Genomic DNA, 22,606 nt, shown 5'->3' with positions numbered 1-22,606 from the left:
TCTCCCCGCCCTGGCCACTGGGACCTCAGTGCAGCCTTCTCCATGATCAGTGGCATTTAGTGAGAGAATCCTGGAAGGATGTGAGGTGCATGCTAGCAGGCTGGTACAGGAAGCAGATGTTGGTGTCAGGAACTGGTTCATACAAAACACATTTTCCCACACAGGCTATTTCATTAAAATCTGCTCCTGGCCAGGCTCTGTCACCATACAGGTTACGTTGACCTATTTGTTGCTGACAAATGCAAGGAAATCAACTAACAATGCATCATAATGATCATCATCATCATGGTTGTGCTGAATATAGTTTCTTTCACCAGATAGGCATAGGGGAAAGGATTTGGAGAAAACAGACACTCCTTTGCCCTGCTCCAGACCCAAACTCACAACAAATCTATTTGAAGAATCACATTTGGATGAGAATTTGGGGGTCTTTTCTTCTTCTAATAGCAGCTCACTAAGGAGAGCAAGACTGTGAAAACACTCCTCTTATACCACCAGCGGGGATCCTGCTGTGACAGGAGTGAGGCATGTGGCAGTGTGTGTAGATTGTGCTGCACTGATGAAGCAGCTTTTCATCTGAATATCTGAGGGCTCGAAGGTGTGGGAACTGCTATCCCCATTTTACAGATAGGTCAGATGACTTCCCAAAGGTCATGCAGTGAACCATAGCAGTCAGGACTAGAACCAAGATTTTCTTGCTCCCATTCCCCCATGCTAACTATTACTCCATATGCCCTATACTCCACACTGCAAGTAAATAGCAGGTCTTCATTCTCCATGGTATTTAAGTCAGCACTTTTCCCCAGCCCTAAAGCCACTTTAAAAGGAAACTGAGTAGACATACGTCATCATAAAAATGACCAGTCACTGTTTTCAAGGTGATCCAATTCCAGATTCCCATTCACACAAAGCCTTCATCTCTTTCACTCCCTCGGTCTCTTGATTCTCTAAATAAAAGGCAAATAGAACATCTAAAAGCACATTGCGAGACCGTCCTCTGTTCACATAAACAGAAGAGAAAACATCATGGAGCAGATGGCAGAAGAGTCTCACGTCAAGACACTTTTGTTGGAATGATGCTGGTAACACAAAGTCATTATTAACTGGAAGGGAAGCAGCAACTGATTTCATAAGGATGGCTCTGAAACCAAGTTTTTGGTTTATTGTTCATCTACTTTTACTTGATTCTTAAATAAAGCCCCTTTAGAAATTTCCTAAAAGCCGAATGATGATGTTATATCTGCACCGTGACTTTACAGTGTATAAATTAATCACGGAATCCATCAATGTGATACAGCCACCTTTGGGGTGACAGTCATTAGTTAATTAACATTATTCCACAATTCTGCACAGAAAACACTCTCCAAGTGAAACTGCAGGGAACAGTTTGGTAGGCAGAAAGCACTTAACAAAAAGTCACTTATGATACTAACATCATCCTTACTCTAGTCCAAAGTGCTTTGTAATGTAATGTAATGATGCAGAACCAGCAGGACCTTGGTTTTGTGTTTCATCTGAAAGACAGCACCTCTGGCAGCAGGGTGCCTCTTAACAGGAGGGGGTGTAATATTAGTAATAGAATGCAAAACTACTCAAGAGTTCACATTTCTTCGCAAACTTACAAATCAAAATACCTTGCTTTAGTACATGAATTCTTTTGAGCAAAGTGGACCTATTTTTCCATTGAAAAATAGACCAATTGTTCAAACTGGCTTTGGCTTTGCTTCAAAGACATGGGGGGAGGAAAGGAGGAAATGAGCTTTATCAAGTTTTCTTTGTAGACTGACTCATATCGCCTAAAATTTGGGGAAAAGTGAAATTTGGGGAGGAGGGGTGATATTCATGTGAAATATAAATTGTGAATTTGCACACCTCCACTGCTACCATCTTGCTGTGACACTAGTTTTCTCTCTCTCCTAGATATTTTATATATCTAGTTATATACAATATAGCCTCTCCTCTACAGGGTATTTGAGAACTGACTTTAAGCCCTGGTCTACACTAGTGAGGGACTGATCTAAGTTACGGAACTTCAGCTACATGAATAATGTAGCTGAAGTTGACGTACTTAGATCGACTTACTGTGGTGTCTTCACCGCAGTAAGTCAACTGCTGCTGCTCCCCTGTTGACTCTGCTTGCGCCTCTCACGGCGCTGGAGTACAGGAGTCGACGGGAGAGCACTCGGGTCGATTTATCGCGTCTAGACTAGATGTGATAAATCGATCCCCGTTGGATCGATCGCTACCCGCAGATCTGGTGGGTAGTGAAGAAATACCCAGAGAAAAGAGGGCTCCCTTCTCTAAAACCATTTATTGATTAACCAACACTGCTTCCTATAGCACCTGGATTCACAAATAGTGCCCTGGGCTGACTCTCCTTGGCTTGTTAGGCCTGGTTAGATCTCTTTGCAGTGAAGATGTGCAGGAAACACCCAGATCCAAACATCCATGAACTCTAGAGAAGCTCAGGTCTGGAATCACATCTGAACTCTGAATTTTGTATCATCTCTAGAAATTGAATAACGTCAGCACACAGTGCTTCTTTCCTGAAAGGCAGATGGAGAAAGTTCGTGACCCATGCATTAATAAAGGCACAGGCACATCGAGTATGTCTTGCTTGAAGTCTGTTCTATCCGTACAATGTCAGAAGGAAAATCGACCCTGTACTCATCAGGTGTATTTTTCTTCTGCTCCATCCCAAGTTAAAGGTCTGGATAATAACACTTGAGCACAGGGGTCAATAGGGCGGAGGTAAAAAAATACACCCAGTTTGCACTGGCAGGTCGACTTGATATTGTAGGCCATACATGGGTTTGGAATGAGGGATATTAGACTCACAACTCTTGCCAGTGCCAAGAAATACACAGCTAAAATTGGCAGCTCTGGGATGAGTAATGTACAAACACAGCCTGGAGTGTTGCAAGTGTTCAAGCACTTTGGAAGTATGTTAAGTAAACGTGAATCTGTTGCGATGGCAACAAAACAGAGGAGAGATCATACTGCCTCTCTGTGACAGCTTTCAGATTCAAGTGCCTGGTTAATTTGAAGTGTGCTCACTTCAGTCTAGAACAGCTGCTCAACATAATGCCAGATGATGCAGGAGAGAGTTTCCCTCCACCTCTTCAAATAACGATTGTGGAACAGAGCCAGACATCTCACTGGGCCAGTTGGAACTGAGTGGTGACAGTGGAGGTAGAACTCAGATCCTCCGGCTTTAGAAGCATAAGCCTCTGCCAGCTGAGGTAAAGGAGAATGGCTGTTAGTTGTTAGCAGCATGGGGTCTGTGACATACAGTTTACCATTGCTGGTTCTATCCAGTAGAAGGCAATGATACACGTGCACTTTAGCTAGTTCAGAACTAGTACTTCTATTGTCATAGGAGTGCACTGTATGTGAGAGGTCAGGAGATATGCAAATATCTAATAGACAAGGTGCCAGTGGATGGCACTGAAGAATATACAACTTTGTTGCTGGCTTTTGTAGAACCAATAAATATTCTTATTGTTGTGCACTGCAGATGGCTTCTTGAGCCCAGCTCTTAACATCCATAGCACATTACCCAAGAAACTCAAAGAACACATTTAACTAATGAATCCTCATCACATCTGTGTGAGGTCCCCATTTGTTACTAGAGAAGGAAAGAGTCCAGCAGTTCAGCCTCATAGCCCTGTACTCTACTGGGCCACAATGAAATAGCATACGTGAGAACTAACCTCCAGAGAGCCAGTTGTGATAAAATAACTGACCTGTGCCTTCACCCAAATGGTTTCTGGTGTGATAAAAGTGAGATTAACTTGTTTTGACTGGGCTATATTTTAATGTATATGCTGCCACTCCACTCTTCGTTTCAACAGAAAGGCAGTAGCTCCGGGGTACTATGGGAGAGACTGTTCTGTGGCATTTCCAGCCCTGATGAAGGCAGAGAATACTCGGAACTCGCCTTGTATTCATCCAGAGATTCAAAAAAGCCTGAGATTATTCCTGGAGTTTCTTGTGAACTAGACACAAGTCTGAAGCAAGATACTGGAGCTTTGACTGTTTACTTAAGTTTTAATTTAATATGGAACATAGTGAAGGGAGGGTAACTTTCCAGTCCATGTGCTGTGTGAGGACTTTGGAACAACCAAAGAGTAGACAGCCTCCTAAAGAGTCCAGCTCAGGTTTTATGTGACACCCAGTACATACAGGCACAGGCCACTGTGGGAGTGTTTAGTCAGTTCTCTATAGCAGTGCTGTAGTCAAGTTGCATGCATTGAATAAAGCTGCTTGTTGAACACCTTATTACTGAAGCTTAGCATGCTTACGAGTTAGAACATGACAGCCTTCACGTGTGCTGTATAATATCCTTGTTCTATAAGTAACACAAGTTATATAATAGCATTCTTGGGAAATAAAATGTTCACAGGAAAATGGCACTGTTCAGAGATCTGGGACTTGCTATTTTAAATCCTGAACCATTACCAAAATATCACTCCTGGTCTGAGTGAGCAATGAGTGCTTAATGATCCATGTCTGTACCACAAAAGGACTAGAAGTGAATGTTAGACACTACAACTAATTGGAAAATAGCAAGTATTTTTCAGATTTTTTTTCAGGTTTTTCGATGAAAAAGCAATGATCAAACATTTTTCACAGATACAACTGTAAAATAAAAAAAAGTTTTTAAACCTCAAAATTTTATTGAAAATCAATTTTTTTAGGTTTTTTTCATAATAAAAGGAAAATTTCATAAGAAATTAAAATTTTCATTTACAACAATAATATGAATTTTCATTGAGAAAAAGTTTCAACTGAAAATTTTTGACCAGTTCTACTGAACACTATAGGAAAGATCCCAGCAGCTCCCTGCAGCAGGGAAATTTGCTGGCACAGAGGAGGCAGTGGGGGAGTCCTTTTGGGGTTTTGGGACCTGGCAGTGTGTCAAGTCTCTGACACTTGGAACACTGGTCTCTGTAGGCCTAGAATTGCTGCCTGACCCATGCACTAGATCCCACAGTATTTCAAAGCCTCCTTTAACCTTTGTGGGGAAGGGAGTTCATCAGAGATTCCCTGTGCTGTCCTGCTTGCCTCAGTCTTCGTCTTCACTACTAGTTTAGGTCAAATTTAGCAGTGTTAGATCAATTTAACCCTGCACCCATCCAAATAAAGAAGCTGTTTTTGTCAACTTAAAGGGTTCTTAAAATTGATTTCTGTACTCCTCCCCCGATGAGGGGATTAGCACTGAAATCAACATTGCGGGTCTAATTTGGAGTAGTGTGGACCCAATTCAATGGTATTGGCCTCCAGGAGCTATCCCAGAGTGTTCCATTGTGACCGCTCTGGACAGCACTTTGAACTCAGGTGGACTAGCCAGGTACACAGAAAAAGGCCTGGGAACTTTTGAATCTCATTTCCTGCTTGGCCAGCGTGGCAAACTCAGCAGCACAGGTGACCTTGCAGTCCCCCTGGAATGTTTCTACGCTCCCCCTATCATCTTCATCCCTGGGGTTATCACAGATTAGAAGGCGAAAAAAAATGCACTCACGATGACATGTTTTCCGAGCTCATGCAGTCTTCCTGCACTGACAGGGCACAGCGTAATGCATGGAGGCATTCAGTAACAGAGGCCAGGAAAGAATTGCTGTGTTTGCTTAATGGCAAAAGTATCATGCCTCACTAGGGATCCTGACCGATCCAGGTTGCTGTGTCACATGCACTCCACACTGTGTGAGTCTTGGGCAGGGGCATGACCGCTTTATGAGCAGAAAGGCCATAGATATAGACATTGTGTTAGGTAGCTTCTGTAGCTAGAGAAAACATTCCTGTGCATTCAGCAAAGTCTGTGGCAAAAAAAGAGAAACCCTGTAGTGTAGTGGTTATCACATTCACCTAACATGCAAAAGCCCTGTAGTGTGGTGGTGACCATGTTCACCTAACACTCAAAATGTCCCCAATTCAAAACCAGGCAGAAACAGGTAACTGTTCCTTTTTCTGACTCCCCTCCTGCATTTTTAGTCTTAAAACAGACTGCGCTGTGAAATTTTACTTTGAATTGATAAATTAACATTTTTGTTAGAGGTGGGGGAAAATTTTCATGAACCTTTTATAGGGACTAAATGCTATCTAGGACTCTGAAATAATCTTAACGTGGCCCATAGAGTGCAATCCATCATTCTGGATTTGTCATTCCACAAGTTGAACTGCTCCTTACTACTGTCCAGGCTTCATGAGCCATGGGAACAAGGGGCAGGCTGGGGTAGCTGCGACTGCGCGGTAATGGGATGCACAGCCCGATGCTCTCTGGAAGGAGAGGAAAAGCTGAACAGTTGTAGGTTTATAGTATATTGCTACTGAACAGTAATTTCTTTCCATCTAGCAAGGAAGATAAGAGCCAAAGCGTAAATATTTCTAAAGTTATGCCAATTAGGTCCACCTCCTATGCCCCTGTCAGATTGCCCATTGTACCACCTTATTGCGGTGTTTGGGTAATGCTATCAGAAGCAGAACAGGTGATTGGCTAGGGCAGCAAAATAATTTGTGACTCTGGTACAGGGTTGGGAAAGAGATTTTTCTAGTTTGCCAAGAGCCAGCGTTGTATCTCAAATGGATATCCAATCCAGGCTACCTTTTCTTTATTGAATTAGAGCCTGACCCAAATAAAACAGCCTCAATACAGCAAAAGGATTTTGTCTGAAGTCAGTGAGTGAGAGACATATCCTCCTGTAGCCATAACACCTCAGATTAAGCCTGGTCACTACATGGATATGAGACCTCCACAAGTAACCTACCTGATGCTGGGAGTGATGTCGATGAATTGGTCAGTTATGCTCTTCCTGCTAAGTCATAATGGATCCAATGCTTCTGACACTGCTGTGCTGCTGGAGCTGCCTGTGTTCAGATAAGATATAAAACCATGTATGGTTATCCAAAAACCCACAATGCTATTCCCAAGGATTCTGGCCACACTCCACTTTGGGTAATTACATTCAGACTGCCTGAACTTTAATTGATGTAAGACATCCTTCCACACTGTCTATCCTGTGTGGTGTTGATATGCACTACTAAACAGCTGCCACTAGGGTGACCATACAGCAAATGTGAAAAATCAGGACGGGGGTGAGGGGTAATAGGAACTTATATAAGAAAAAGACCCAAAAATCAGTACTGTCCCTATAAAATCGGGACATCTGGTCACCCTAGCTGCCACATTATGCCACAGATGAGACTGCACTTCAGTGGAAGATGATTCCTTTACATACCAGTGGTTTGTAATGTGCTTTGAGATTTTGGGGGGCTGAAAGGAGCCAGATTCATTTAATATTATTAAAACAGTTTTAGGTGATACATTATTTTCCGTGCCCCAAAGTGTTGGCTATATACATCAACTCTTCACAGATCCTCTACTGCAGGAGTGGCCAACCTGTGGCTCTGGAGCCACGTGCGGCTCTTCAGAAGTTAATAAGCAGCTCCTTGTATAGGCGCCGACTCCCAGGCTGGAGCTAAAGGCGCCAACTTTGCAATGGGCCAGGGGGGAGCGTGAGGCCTGCAGTGCCCTCACTCCTTCCCCTCCCCCAGAGCCTCCTGCACACCACGAAACAGCTGATCAGGAGATGTGGGAAGGAGAGGGAGGCGCTGATCAGCGGGGCTGCTTGTGGGTGGGCAGCACTGAGAGCTGGGGTGGGAGCTGATGCAGGGGCTGCTGATGTATTACCATGGCAATGTACATTGGTAAATTCTGGCTCCTTCGCAGGCTCAGGTTGGCTACCCCTGCTCTACTGCATTAACTCTAGTCACATCTCTAACTGAAGACTGCTGGAGCCCACCCCCAACCCTGGTCTCCCCTCCTAGTCTCCCCTTCCTAAGATGTTACATTACTGCTGCTTTACTGTATCATGTTTTGTAAGAACATTTTATCCCACTAGGGTACCTCTGAAAGCCAGATGTTCCCTCTCAGCATGACCTCTTCTTTTTTTAAACAAACATTTTTGAGCTGATGTTATTTTTATTCAGTTCCCTCTGTGAAACTTCTTAGGACAGAAGTGGCTCTTGGCTTAGCAGAGTCACATCAGGGGAAAGAGGGAGGTACACATATATATATTTTCAAGTGTTTGACTTTGCAACCTTAATAATTATATATATATATATATATATACACACACTTGAAAGTTAGGAAATACCTGACTTAAGTTTGTCTGGGCAACCTTAATTCAGCCCCCTTGTGCATATGCATTATGATCCAGTCTTTAGTTACATGATCACACGCTATTTTTTCCACAGGACTCCTGCTTTATTTAGTGCACAGGATGGATCTGCTCTAGGGGATGAATCGGGGTTGTGAAGTAAAGAAGACTTTCATCTGCAGGACTCCCCACCTCATTTGTTGTAGATGATGAAAAGTGTGTGGTGAATGAGGCAGGGATTACAGGAAGAGAAAAGGAGTTCAGTTACCATGGTGATGAGCATAGTTTAGGCAATAGACAGATAATAAAAGGTGCCTTCTTGAGGAAGATCGTGCAGTGTATTCACATTGTATTTAAAGTGCTACCTCTTTGGGGGCAGGAACCTTGCCATCCTATGTGACTGCAAAACAGCTAACAAGCTTTTGGCTTTATACAAAGAAATATGCTTTTTCATTGTTATTATTATTTATTTTATTATTTTATTATATAAAACAAGGAGGGTAGAAACTTACTTTCCCCTGCATTCTCAAAAAAAATGTTATCAAGAAAAGTGTTTTCATTGAGCTTAGAGGTGTCTTTCCCTGATAACCAGTTTATCCCTGGCTGACCTCATGGATGGTGGGGACATTAGTGGTCCTTCTGGTGGAATGTTCCCTTAGAGAAGGAACATTGCCTCTCTAATCGAGCATCCCCTCCATGTCGATGTCTTGTGATTTATAATTCTGAACAAACTCTCTACTACTGGGTTCTTAAAGCTGGAAATAGAGGTGCTGAGCTGTTAAAGGTAACTTTTTCTGCCACCCTTATTCTCAGTTAGTAGTGCTTTACTCCACAAGTAGTATTAATGACACCAGGATTTGTCACCAGGCTGGAAATCTGGCATCTTTCCTCAGCACAAAATTTATTGAAACAATAAAAGACCTGTCCCCAACACACACACATTCACTGGAGGCCTTACCCTTCAAACTGACAAGGATCAATAGTCACTTCACGTGGCAGATAAGATTTCTCTGGTTCAGACAATTAAAAATGATGAGTGTTCCGAAGAAAGGCACACTCTTAGGGGTGTTAATAACAGGCTGTATGCTGAATCCATGGATCATCAAAATTAGAAATAGAGGAGACCTATTAGGTAATCTCATCCAACCCTCCAACCAATAGATGATTGCTCCCTATATAGTCTCCATGGCTTTGTCCAGTCCAGTTTCAAATGGGGTTTCCATTATTTCTCTTACCAGACTGTTCCACTGTCTACTAGACATGAATGTTAGGTAGTTTTTTCTGATATGCAGCCTAAATTCTCCTCTGCTCTATTTCAGCCCATTACTGTTACTCACTTTGATTTTTGGCTGTGAAAACTGGATATATTTCCAGTTAGGAAAATCTTGAATCTCTTGAGTAAATGTGAAAACTGATGACCATTTGAATAGCAAGGAAAGGAAGTGAAACTTCAGTGGAAGCACAATTCGTGTTGCTTTCTTGGTCTAGGGTCAGTGAGTGGTAACTAGAGAAAAAGAATCTGCATATAAAAAAACAGAAGGCAGTAAACAGAGCTGCAGTGGTAAACTGAGTGCAGAACGGGTGCTGGTTACACTAACTGGAATATATCTTTCTCCCACAGAAGATGAAGCCCATAGTCCAAAGGAGACGCTCCACCTCTTCTGCCATTAGCAAAGCTCTCAGCAAGTCCAAATCCTATTCCAGGTAAGGAATCATCTCCCCAATATCCCCACCAGTTCTTTAGCCTCCTTTTTACAAATAAAAAAATCAAATCAAATAGATTTGCTAATCCATGTTTTAATTCAGCTGCCAATACCAGGGGCCATTAGTGTCAGGACAGACCTCCCATCTGGAGGGGTTCCAGTTTCCTTTTTGGAACATGCTTTAAAAATGTGATGCTGAAAACATGTAGTGCCAGACTGTGATCTTACCTACACAGATGTAAATCCAGCATAACTCAGTTGCCCTCAGTGGAGTCACTCGGGGCTTACACTGGTGTAAGTCAAGTCAGGATCTAGCCTTTACTGCATGGAAAAGCAGCCAACATTAAGGTGAAGTTTGTATGTCAGTAGCCAAACCACACGTATGATAAATATTTGGTTAGTTATAGCAGCCTGACTTTAATCTCTCTGGAAGCCAAGCAACAGATGACCAGTGAGTCCCTTAAAAGAAATCAGGAATTTTTACTTTTAAAAAAAATCAAAAACCAACAAAGAACAAAAATTCCAGTCATCCGTTTCACTTTCTTGCCCTGCTCTAAATGAGATAAACCCTCTCTCAGCTTCTCTGTGTAATTCCAACTGGGAAGTCAATGAATGTTTGCCTGATGGATTCATTGCTGTTTAGTCTGCCATCTAACCAGCAACAGGCAAGAGTATGAGAAGCCGAAACAGAGATGTCCTAAGAAACTAAGTTACTGATGTAATGGAAAAGTGGACAGAAGCAAACTTTGGAAATACAAGCTGCCCAGAGCAGACCTTCACTTGAAGGACTCCTCTGTCCTTGGTTATTGGTGCCAGTGATGTGCAGCCATCGGTGAAAAACAGCATTGGCAAGTGTCAAAACAGAGTCTCTTGATACAGAGAAGCCCTTAGGGGCTGGGCTTCCTCCTGCTGAAGTCAATTGCCAACCTGCTTAGGAGAGATAAGGCCCAGGTCAGGGCCCACATGGGACTTTCTCTACAATCACAGGCAATGGTTTGAGTCTGGAAACTCTTAATCAAATCTAGAAAATGAGAAGAATCAAAATGGCACCCAGATGAGAGGAACACACAGAGACAATTATTCAGTCTCCCAGCAAGAGGGGTAGGGATGTACAGTGATACCAAAGGCATAAGCTTTGGAAGTGAATGCAGGTGCTGTGAGAGAGGGTGGGTTGGCAGCCCTGGTTAGTTACCCTCCGATCCATAGGCACTGACTTCTGCTCCAGTGGTGAGTGCTCGACCCCCACTTTTCCCCTGGCCCTGCCCCCACTCCACCCTTTCCCCCAAGTCCCCAACCCCACTCTGCCTCTTCCTACCCCTGCAGCACCTCAACTCCATCACCATTCCACCCCCTTCCCCTAGTCCCTGCCCCAGCTCCGCCTCTTCCCCGCCTCCTCCCTTGAGTGCACGGTGTCCCTGCTTCTTTCCCTCCCTCCTGGAGAACCACCAAACAGCTGTTTGGTGGCTGGCGGAAGTGCTGGGAGAGAGGGGGAGAGCAGGAATGCGGCATGCTCAAGGGAGGAGTGGAGGAAGAGGCGGGGGAGCTTGGCTGCCGGTGGGTGTGGAGCACCCGCTAATTTTTGCCAGTGGGTGCTCCAGCCCCGGAGCATCCAAGCAGTCAGCACCTATGCTCAGAGCAGGTGCAGTGAGCTCTCTGTATCATTCCACCAATGTGCTTCCATTCCCAGCCATTCCATGGGACAGATGGGAATCCAGTGTTTGTGACCCTTTCTGTCCTCACCTTCTCTGCTGAAACTGTCAATACGATGGTTGGTTTTGAGCTATGGGCACATTTCCGCTAGGTACTGGACAGGCTCTTCTAGACTCATTTCATACAAGTCGCTTTTCAGATGGTAACAGCTTTAATTTGCTACCAACCCGGGCTATGTATTAACTGGTGACCTCATGTGAAAAGCTCCCTTTCCCACTTACATGGTCTGGAACCACCCAGTGCCCCCACTGACTTTAGTTTCTTCAGCTATAAAGCACCCAGACTTCCAGTGTTTATAGTCAAGTATGAACACACTGACCTTCCAACTCCTGTGCTGAAATATCAAGTGTTGTACAGTAGTCAAGCCTCACAGCCCTTTGATGAGAGAATAACCATCTTAGAGCTCAGGCAGTTTCTCCCCACCCTGCACAGTGTAACAATTAGACAACAGATAAAGGAATGTCATGCTCTTTCTCTGTTTGGTTCTGATAACACCCTCATAAATAACATTGCTGCAGTGATTTGTTTAGTTAAAATAAATATTTGTTTAAAAGATAAAAACTTAAGTGATTTAAATTTTGCACCAGGCAATTCTTTCCAAGAGCAGCAATTTCCTTTCACCCTGTATTTAACTGCTTGGGAGTAAGTCCTGCTTTTGTGAAATGTTCAGACAGAAGCCAATGTTTTAGGGTGGTTTAAAATAAATGGCAGAAATACCGTCATCTACGTCTCTTGCCCAAGTAATGTGATCTCAGAAATGCTTTTGCTTCTCTCCCTCAACCATCCGCACTATCCCCCCATATCACACTGACTCAAAAAAGAGAAACAAATTCTTGACTTTATTTGGCTGGAGAACATCTTTGCAAGAGGAGGGAAGCGCTAAACATTTCTCATGATGTATTGCCTCAGAGGGAGCTGGTACAATGCCATCTTTACTTGGGCCACCAGAGCACTGGTTAATTATTTATTTATTTATTTATTTATTTATTTTGTTGTTGCTACTCTTCTGTTGTATTTACCAAACCTTGTAACTTCTCCAGCATTAAGAAGTCACTGCTGAGATCGTTTGGTGTTCCTGTCTCCACTGCTCCACTGTCACACACGGGAAGCTTTCATAGGCATGTTTTAAAGTGAACTGATCTTTTCACTTGTAGAGGCACCAGGCTTATGTGTTTGTCTGTGAGCATAAGCGTGTCAGGCTGGGACAAGCCAGAGACTCCGGCTTGCAAGAATGCAGGTGTTTGGGGACTCTGCAGGTGGGGTTTTCAAAAGCAGTTTGTGTTGGCTTAGCCCTGCTCCCATTAAAGCCAGTGAGCGGCTTTGCTCTTGAGTATTGGCTGCAGAGTTAGGCTGTTGAAAATATCACCCTATAAATACAAAAGTTTGTTCAGTATTGTTTATTTTAATGGGACCACTCATGCTAAAGTACTACTCAACAGGAGTAAAGGTGGCAGAGTCTGGCCTGTTGTGCATTTACAGCCATTTCTATGAGACTAATAAATCCAAAGAGGACTGATTGTGTACTCACACCACCAAGGATGCTTCGACCTTGCAGACAGTCTGGGCAGAGCGCTTGTGCATATTCAGCAGAGGCAATCCCACATACTACAGCTAGGGTAGCAGCAGAGAGTGAAGCTCTGTCCCACCTCTCTCATTACTGATGATTCTTCACAACGTGTCATTGCTGCATTTATTACTAAATCAATAGAGTAGGAGAGAGCATACGCAATTCATACTTGAGAATTTTGAGATGGGAAGGGAAAAGAATAGTAAGATGGTGGCGTTACTACATTTTGCTCATTTGCATGAGTAAGGAATCGAGTTTAATCCCAGCAACTGCTTGCTGAGTGCAATAGAGATATAGCAGCCATTGTTTCTTTGGCAAAATATTGCACCCAAATCAGCCTAAGGTAGCAACAAAAAATAGTTGGATTACAATAACAATAATACCTAACTCTTCTATAATGCTTTTAATCAGTAAACTTCAAAGTGTTTTTATAAAATTATAGCTAGATCCCTGAATCAGGTGCATGGAACTAAACTAGTATACATAGTAAATATTCATCCTGCTACAGCCCAGGCACGGACAAGCAATTTGGTGTGGATGGAACTAGCATTGATAAAAATGGAACTGATCAACTACACTGCAAATTTGCCTGCACTCCCTGCTAATGAGTGACCTCATGCATGGATCTCAGCCCCTTTTCTACTTATAGGATCACAATCTGAGATCTTTACTCAGATAACAGTCCTCTTGCCCAGTGATAAGCTGCCAAAATCTTAACTGGTTCCCTGTAAAAAGTTCTGATTTAAGGGATGTGCCACAGTATGTATTTTTTGTACCAGTAGGGTTACCATATGTCCATATTTTCCTGGGAGGAATTTTTTTTTAAATTTTTTTTTAAAAATTCCTCCCAGACAGCAATTTAAGAACCAAAAGCCTGACATGTCCAGGAAAATATGGATGTATGTTAACGCCACCTAAAGTTATTTTTTAAAAAGATGGGCCTGAACTAGAAATGAGGTCCATTGGGTCCTAGCTGCTTCCTTCCCCCCTCACTGAAGCAGGCGTGCAGGATTACTGCCCTGGGAACTGCAGGGCACCAGTGGACGTGGGGCCGGCTGCAGACAGGGCATGGGACAGGGCTAGCTGGACGCAGGGCAGGCAGGACTGGCTGTGGGCCGGGCAGGGGTGCGGAGCTGACTGGAGACAGGAGGGTGCGGGGTTGGCTGGATGCAAGGGAATGCGGGGTTGGCTGGAGACTTGGGTGTGGGGCTGACTGGAGGCAGGGCAGGGGCTAACTGGAGGAAGGGACTGGCTGCAGGCAGGGCAGGGGGGTGCAGGGCTGGCTGGCGACAGGGAGGTGTGGGGCTAGCCAGCTTCAGGCAGGACCTCAGGGGGGTACGATGGGGGTTGGCTGGAGACAGAGGAGTGCGGGGCTGACTGGCCTTGGGTAGGGGGTGTGTGGCAGGGGTTGACTAGAGAAAGGGCAGAGGGGGAGGCAGGGGCTGGCTGCGGGCAGGGGGTGCGGGGCTGGTGCGGGCAGGGCAGGAGGTGCGGCAGGGGCTGGCTGGGGGCAGGGGGTGGAGGGCTGGCTGCAGACAGGGCAGGGAGTATGGGGCTGGTGAGGGCAGGGCAGAGGATGCAGGACTGGTGCAGGCAGGGCAGGGGGTGTGGCAGGGACTGGCTGCAGGCAGGGCAGGGGGTGCGGAGCTGTGCGAGCAGGGCAGGGGGTGCAGCAGGGGCTGGCTGGAGACAGGGACTCGCTGTGGGCAGGGTGGCAGGTCCTCACAGGGAAAGTGGCTCAGAGCAGTCCAAGCAGCAGGACACAGCCCAGGCACTGCAGAGCACCCAGGGACCCACCAGGCTGCAGCGGTAGCCCCAGGGCCAAGGGTTGGGGGAGCAGCAGCAGCAGCAACAGGGCCAGTGCCCAGGGCCAGGCGGCAGCCCACATGGCTCCCACAGCACAGCGCCCCTAGTACCCGCAGGAGGAATTACATCACTTCCTGGCCAGAGCCCATCAAAGCCACAGAGCCCCCTTGCAGGGAAGCGGGTTAACAACCAGTTCTAAAACTACTTCAAAATTTAATAAACGGTTTGTGCAAACCGGTGTGAACCGGCTCCAGCTCACCACTGCTGTTGCCTGAATAAAATGAAAACTGAGTAAGGACCTCAGGATTTCCTCCATATTCAGTATAAAATATATAGCCAGCTTTCATTAAGCTGAGTCTGAGCCTATGTGAGAAGAAATGAAATAGCCATCGGTCTATTGGGTTATTAACGAAATCTACAGGAGTTGCAATAATTGCACAATTCATGTAATGATTTTTTTCCAGGGAAATTACTCTGTCCTCATCTCATCCAGACAATGGACTACTAGCCGGGGCTTTCAGTAGCCCAAATTCTGTTTTCATCTTGGATGAGAGGGTACAACTTACCATGGGACTGCAGACCCAGGAGAGACATTTGATCCTCTTCAGTGACATGCTGGTCATTGCCAAGTCCAAGTAAGAGAATGTGGGCAAGCTACACAAGGGTTATGTCTATACACCTAGTAGCCAGTGTCAGCCAAGATCAAGGGCATTTGTGGATGAGGATACCAGGACAGCCTCATCTTTAAAGGGGCTTCTAAAAGTTTGCAACTTCCCCATTCCACCCCCAGAAATGTGTTGGCCCCTGCTGGGAATGTCTACCCTTAATTTATCATTGTATTTTCATAAAGCAACATGAGCTGAACTAAGTTTGTTTGCCCTTTGCTTCATGTGACTCCTTGAAGTGACATGGCATTCTTACTAGTGCTGAGGAAATCGAGTGAAAGGGGCTCCATGCAGAAGACAGAAAATTAACTCACCTTTTGGCTAGTTCTCTTCAGTTCCTACTTAGCTGATAGGTAAATAGCTTAGCTGGTCTCAACAATGCTTATTTGTTTGTGGTAATAATTTGTCTGAATCACAAAACCACCATGGTATGGCACATGGTTTGGTAAGACTGAGGCCCAGCACCGGGACACTTTAGATATCAGTTCAGATGTATCAATGGAGATGGAGAAGCAGGTCTGTACATGTGCTATGCCTCTCTCTAGCCAGTCTCATTAGCCTAAGCAAACTCTGGTTTGAATTCCAGGTCCTCCTCCAGCTTGAAGCTGAAGAAGCAGGTGCGCTTGAGTGAAGTATGGATTGGTTCTTGTCTCAACGAAGTGTCCGAGAAAAAGATGAGCCCTGAGAATTCATTTGTCATTGGCTGGCCTACCACCAACTCTGTTGTCTCCTTCAGGTATATGGCACAGTAACAAACCCACTGCATTGCAGTCTCGCAGCTATCACTATTCTGCATGTTTAGAACTAAATGATGACAGAGAGTCTAGAACTCTGAGCCCCTGTTCCAAAAATACAGATCCTCATTAAGTGAGCTAAAGAAGAATTTCTGTTAACTATTAGCAACACAGTGAAAAGTGAAGAAGGATCATTCAGGGGTGATGTGCAAGACCTAGCTTCAGGTCCTGGTTCTACCACAACCTTCCTCTGTGATCTTAAGGAAGTTACTTAGGGTTTGTGTACACAGCCCATAGCAATGAGCCTCCCAGCCTGGGTCAACAGATTTAGGTTAGTGCCCTAAAATAGCTGTGTAGACAGTGCTTTGAAGTTGTGTCTCAGGCTGGAGCTCAGGCTCTGAAGCTTAGGAGTGGGAGGCTGGGTTCTGAGCCTGAGCTTCAGCCCCACTGCAGCTTCAAAGCCCTGTCTACACAACTATTTTCAGAGCGCTAGCACAGGCCTCACTAACCCAAGTCTGTCATCTCGGGAGCTCGCTGGGAGCTCGCTGCTGCAGGCTATGTAGACACACCTCTAGATTCTTTTGGGCCTCAGTTCCTCCTAATAGTACATCTGTACCTCACAGGGACATTGTGACGATAAAAGCACTAAAGACGGTGAGCTGCTCAGATACAATGGTAATGGTGGCTGTGTAAGTACCTTAGATGGAGTGGGGTTATGGCACAAAACTGAGAGGCTCTGATTCCACTCAGAATAGGCCTCTGGTGCATATGCACACTAGCCAGTTCAGTGCGGTTCTCTGGACCCTAAAGAGTGCAATGAATTCTTCCCCCGTCCCTCCTTATCTCTGCTTCCCCATGAGAAGGAGTTCTTTCAACTGACACTTGTTTTCCTGGTCCATTAAAAACATCCAATCTATTTTAAAATAAAACATTTGCAGGGTAAATACAGGGTAAATATTCACATATTAAGATCATCTTGACTAACCTGACAGCAAACGAGAACAGGGCACATATGGCACTTTCTGAAAAGAACTCCAGGCTGTTCAGTGAGAATGGCTTTTTTGTCTTTGAGTATGCCCCTTCCAGCCGTTTTTCTGCCCACATTTTATTATTAGGGAGAGATGAATTATGCGGGTGAAAGATGCCAGAATGACAGCCCTGGAGAACCACACACCTGGTACAGTGTGGGAAGCTACACTGCAAGCTTCCTTCACACACTTTTGTCCACCAGTGTGTTCCAATCATGCAGGGATAAGAGAGTATTTTGGTCTCCATGGACCATTCAATCCTGGCCCTTTTGGCTGATAGCCAGCAAGGAGTGCTAGTCAGTGCTAAGGTACTGCAGATGTTTGTGCTTTGAACGACCGGCTCGGTAGCAAAGGAATTGGGATCCACCAACTCATTTCACACTTGTTCCATCCTCTCTGAACAGTGGGGATGCTGCTTTTCACTTTATTATGCCATGTGCACTCAATTCCTGCACTGGAGGCCTCAGGCATCTGTCACCTAGATAGACCTTTTTTTAATCCAAACCATAGCAGTGGAGATATTAGTGACCAATACTGCCAGCGAAGGCTTCTAGGAATTGTAAGCATAGGAAAGGAAATGACAGTAGAAACAAAATATCAATTAAAGGTCATTACAATAAAATAAAGACACACATGACTTGCTAACTCCGTCACAGAAAGATATTTGTTCCTTATCTGAACACCCCTTTGGCTGGCCAGGAAATCTAGTTCAGCTCAGCTGCTCTTGGGGTTTTATTATTATTATTTCTTTTTGTTAAAATAGAACAGAACCAGGAAAGACTGCACTTTTGTTCTAGGGCTTCCAGGAAGGAACTGAGACTTACGGTTAAATATAAGCAAAGCCTGGTAGAGTCTCCAAACGCCATTAGTCATTTAGCCATTATTCAATATTTTGCCTTTTTCTTCTCAGCTCACCCGAAGAGAAGGCGCGCTGGCTCTCAACATTACTGTGGTAAGAGTTGCATCCTTCTCCTCTTGCTATGCTGTCCCTTGATAATCCTTTATAAACAGCTAGGGGGAGAGTTTAGATGCTAGATACCCCATTCCCCTTGCCCTTCAATGTGTTCCTAATGGCCTTTTATGCATTTGAGAATCCCTTGTCAGCAGCCTCTGCCTTCATGTGAGCTGTGAAGGGAGAAGGGGGCCAGTAAGAGTATCTGGGTTACAGTGTGAGCCTTTAGCTATTACGCGAAACTCAAAGGGGCACGTGAGACTCAAAAGGGCAAGTGACAAAAGCCCACAGTAATCCCACAAGTAAGCATAGAAAAAGGCAATCTTAACAGAACCAGGAAAGACAATAAGAAGGGGTTATTTAAATGCATTAGGAGCAAGAAAAAGACAAAGGAAAAGGTAGTTCCTCTACTTAGTTGGGAAGAAGAGCTAATATCTGATGACATCAAGAGGGCAGAGGTGTTTAACGCCTATTTTGCTTCAGACTTCACTAAAAAATATATAATAGTGACCATATACTCAACATAATTAATATTATCAATAAGGGAGAAGAAAGGCAAGCCAAAATCTGGAAAGAATATGTTAAGAATATTTAGATATGTTAGATGTATTCCAGTTGGCAGAACAGGATGAAATTCATCCTACAGTTCTTGAGGAACTAGCTGAAGCAACCTTGGAACTATTAACCATTATCTTCCCTTGGAAGATAGGTGAGGTCCCAGACAAATGGAGAGGGGAGACATGGGAGGGAGAGGGGCAAAGGGTCACCTGCCCCTCCTCAATCATCTGGGGGAGGGGCCGGGGGCAAGGGCCCAGCAGCATCCAGGAGTCAGAGCTTGAGTGCGGAATGTGATGAGTTCTGTGCTGTTAACATCTTCTGCCCTTGGAGCAGGGATTTTGTTTATAAAAGAGGCAGGGTGATTAAGATAACAAAAAGCTTCTCATTAAGTTTAATTAAGGATTGTTAGATGATCCTGAAAACATTCCCAGTTAAAAGACAAGAAACGAAGGGTAGGAATAAATGGTCCATTTTCAGAATGAAGAGAGGTAAATAGAGGTATCCCCCGGGGTCTGTACTGGTCTGGGATCAGTGCTGTTCAACATATTCATAAATGATCTGCAAAAATGGGTAAACAGTGAAGTGGCAAAGTTTGCAGATACAGAATTACTCAAGATAGTTAAGTCCAAAACAGACTGCAAAGAGTTACAAAGGAATCACACAAAATTGGGTGATTTGGCAACAAAATGGCAGATGAAATTCAATGTTAAATGCAAAGTAATGTATGTGGCAAAATATAATCCCAATAATACATAAAAAATGATGGTACCTAAATTAGCTGTTACCCATCAAGAAAGAGATCTTGGAGTCATTTGCAGTACCCTGGAAGCGTTATGTTTACAGAGTACCGCAAATGTCCTTCTTACTGTTCCTGTATCATCCTGAACTCATTCTCCAGCATCAGAAGACTTAAAAATTATCTCCAGTCACCAGTGGGACAGATACAACAGAATACTGTAGCTGTCCTTAATGTGCAGGTCACATGGGAGGTCGCGTGCCCCCCTTTAGCTGGTGTCCCCCTATGTGTCCCTCCAACGTGTCACCTAGAAAACTTAACTTTGATATTAGAAGATATTGGAACAAATTAAACAATCAATTTGTAAGCATCTAAGGGACAATAGGGTTATAAGGAATAGCCAGCAAGGATTAGTCAAGAACAAATAATGCCAAACCAACCTAATTTCCTTCTTTGACAGGGTTACTGACCTAGCGGATAGTGGAAAAGAAATAGACATGCTATATCTTGATTTTACTAAGGCTTTGACACAGTCTTACATGCCATTCTTATAAGCCAACTAGGGAAATATGATCTAGATGAAAGTATTATAAGGTGCATGCACAACTGGTTGAAAGACCAGACTCAAAGAGTTGTTGTCAAACTGGGAGGGTGTATCAAGTGGGGTACCACAGAGATCAGTCCTGGTATTAGTCAATATTTTCATTAATGACCTGGGTAATGCAGTGGAGAGTATGCTTATAAAATTTGCAGATGACATCAATCTAGGAGGGGTTGCAAATGCTTTGGAGGGCAGGTTTAGCATTAAAAACAACCTTGACAAATTAGAGAATTGGTCTGAAATCAACAAGGTGATATTCAGGAAAGACAAGTGAAAAGTACTTCACTTAGGAAGGAAAAATCAAATGAAAAACTTCAAAATAGGGAGTAACTGGCTAGATGATAGTACTGTTGAAAAGGATCTGGGGGTGATAGTGGATCACACTGAATATGGGTCAACAATGTGATGCAACTGTGAAAAAGGCCAATATCATTCTGGGGTATATTACAGTAATGTTGTATATAAGACACAAGATAACTGTCCCACTCTAGTTGGCAGTGCTGAGGCCTCAGCTGGAGTACTGTGTTCAGTTCTGGGCACCACACTTTAGCAAAGATGTGGACAAATTGGAGCGAGTCCAGAGGAGAGCAACAAAAATAATTAAGAGTTTAGAAAACCTGACCTATGAGGAAAGAACATAAAAACATAAGAACTGCTGTACTGGGTCAGACCGAAGGTCCATCTAGCCCAGTATCTGTCTACTGACAGTGGCCAATGCCAGGTGCCCAGAGGGAATGAAGCTAACAGGCAATGATCAAGTGATCTCTCTCCTGCCATCCATCTCCATCCTCTGATGAACAGAGGCTAGGGACACCATTCTTTACCCTTCCTGGCTAATAGCCATTTATGGACTTAGCCACCATGAATTTATCCAGTTCCCTTTTAAACACTGTTATAGTCCCAGCCTTCACAACCTCCTCAGGTAAGGAGTTCCACAAGTTGACTGTGCGCTGTGTGAAGAAGAACTTCCTTTTATTTGTTTTAAACCTGCTACCTATTAATTTCATTTGGTGACCCCTAGTTCTTGTATTGTGGGAATAAGTAAATAACTTTTCCTTATCCACTTTCTCCACATCACTCATGATTTTATATACCTCTATCATGTCCCCCCTCAGTCTCCTCTTTTCCAAGCTGAAGAGGCCTAGCGTCTTTAATCTTTCCTTGTATGGGACCCTCTCCAAACCCCTAATCATTTTAGTTGCCCTTTTCTGAACCTTTTCTAGTGCTAGAATATCTTTTTTGAGGTGAGGAGACCACATCTGTACACAGTATTCGAGATGTGGGCGTACCATTGATTTATATAAGGGCAATAATATATTCTCAGTCTTATTCTCTATCCTCTTTTTAATGATTCCTAACATCCTCTTTGCTTTTTTGACTGCCTCTGCGCACTGCGTGGACATCTTCAGAGAACTATCCATGATGACGCCAAGATCTTTTTCCTGACTTGTTGTAGCTAAATTAACCCCCATCATATTGTATGTATAGTTGGGGTTATTTTTTCCAATGTGCATTACTTTACATTTATCCACATTAAATTTCAATTGCCATTTTGTTGCCCAATCACTTAGTTTTGTGAGATCTTTTTGAAGTTCTTCACAATCTGCTTTGGTCTTAACTATCTTGAGTAGTTTAGTATCATCTGAAAACTTTGTCACCTCACTGTTTACCCCTTTCTCCAAATCATTTATGAATAAATTGAATAGGATTGGTCCTAGGACTGACCCTTGGGGAACACCACTAGTTACCCCTCTCCATTCTAAGAATTTACCATCAATTCCTACCCTTTGTTCCCTGTCTTTTAACCAATTCTCAGTTCATGAAAGGACCTTCCCTTTTATCCCATGACAGCTTAATTTACGTAAGAGCCTTTGGTGAGGGACTTTGTCAAAGGCTTTCTTGAAATCTAAGTACACTATGTCCACTGGATCCCCCTTGTCCACATGTTTACTAACCCCTTCAATGAACTCTAATAGATTAGTAAGACACGATTTCCCTTTACAGAAACCATGTTGACTATTGCTCAACAGTTTATGTTTTTCTATATGTCTGACCATTTTATTCTTAACTATTGTTTCGACTAATTTGCCTGGTATTGATGTTAGACTTACTGGTCTGTAATTGCCGGGATCACCTCTAGAGCCCTTTTTAAATATTGGTATTACATTAGCTAACTTCCAGTCATTGGGTACCGAAGCCGATTTAAAGGACAGGTTACAAACCTTAGTTAATAGTTCCGCAACTTCACATTTGAGTTCTTTCAGAACTCTTGTGTGAATGCCATCTGGTCCTGGTGACTTGTTAATGTTGAGTTTATCAATTAATTCCAAAACCTCCTCTAGTGACACTTCAGTTTGGGACAGTTCCTCAGATTTGTCACCTACAAA

The 22,606-nt window shown here is 43.9% G+C and overlaps 1 protein-coding gene across 1 annotated transcript in view; it reads left to right on the top strand.

The window, feature by feature from the left end:
• Positions 1 to 22,606, top strand: part of LOC127056588 (rho GTPase-activating protein 20-like) — a 65,937-nt gene that overhangs the window by 19,161 nt on the left and 24,170 nt on the right. The window contains exons 2-5 of the mRNA XM_050964624.1: positions 9,781 to 9,863; positions 15,410 to 15,580; positions 16,197 to 16,346; positions 18,283 to 18,324. Coding sequence (XP_050820581.1) covers positions 9,781 to 9,863; positions 15,410 to 15,580; positions 16,197 to 16,346; positions 18,283 to 18,324 — 446 coding nt within the window. The remainder of the gene's footprint in view (positions 1 to 9,780; positions 9,864 to 15,409; positions 15,581 to 16,196; positions 16,347 to 18,282; positions 18,325 to 22,606) is intronic.

Source organism: Gopherus flavomarginatus, chromosome 8 (genome assembly GCF_025201925.1).
Source record: "Gopherus flavomarginatus isolate rGopFla2 chromosome 8, rGopFla2.mat.asm, whole genome shotgun sequence".
Taxonomy (NCBI): Eukaryota; Metazoa; Chordata; order Testudines; family Testudinidae; genus Gopherus; species Gopherus flavomarginatus.
This window is presented reverse-complemented; position numbering and strand designations above follow the sequence as displayed.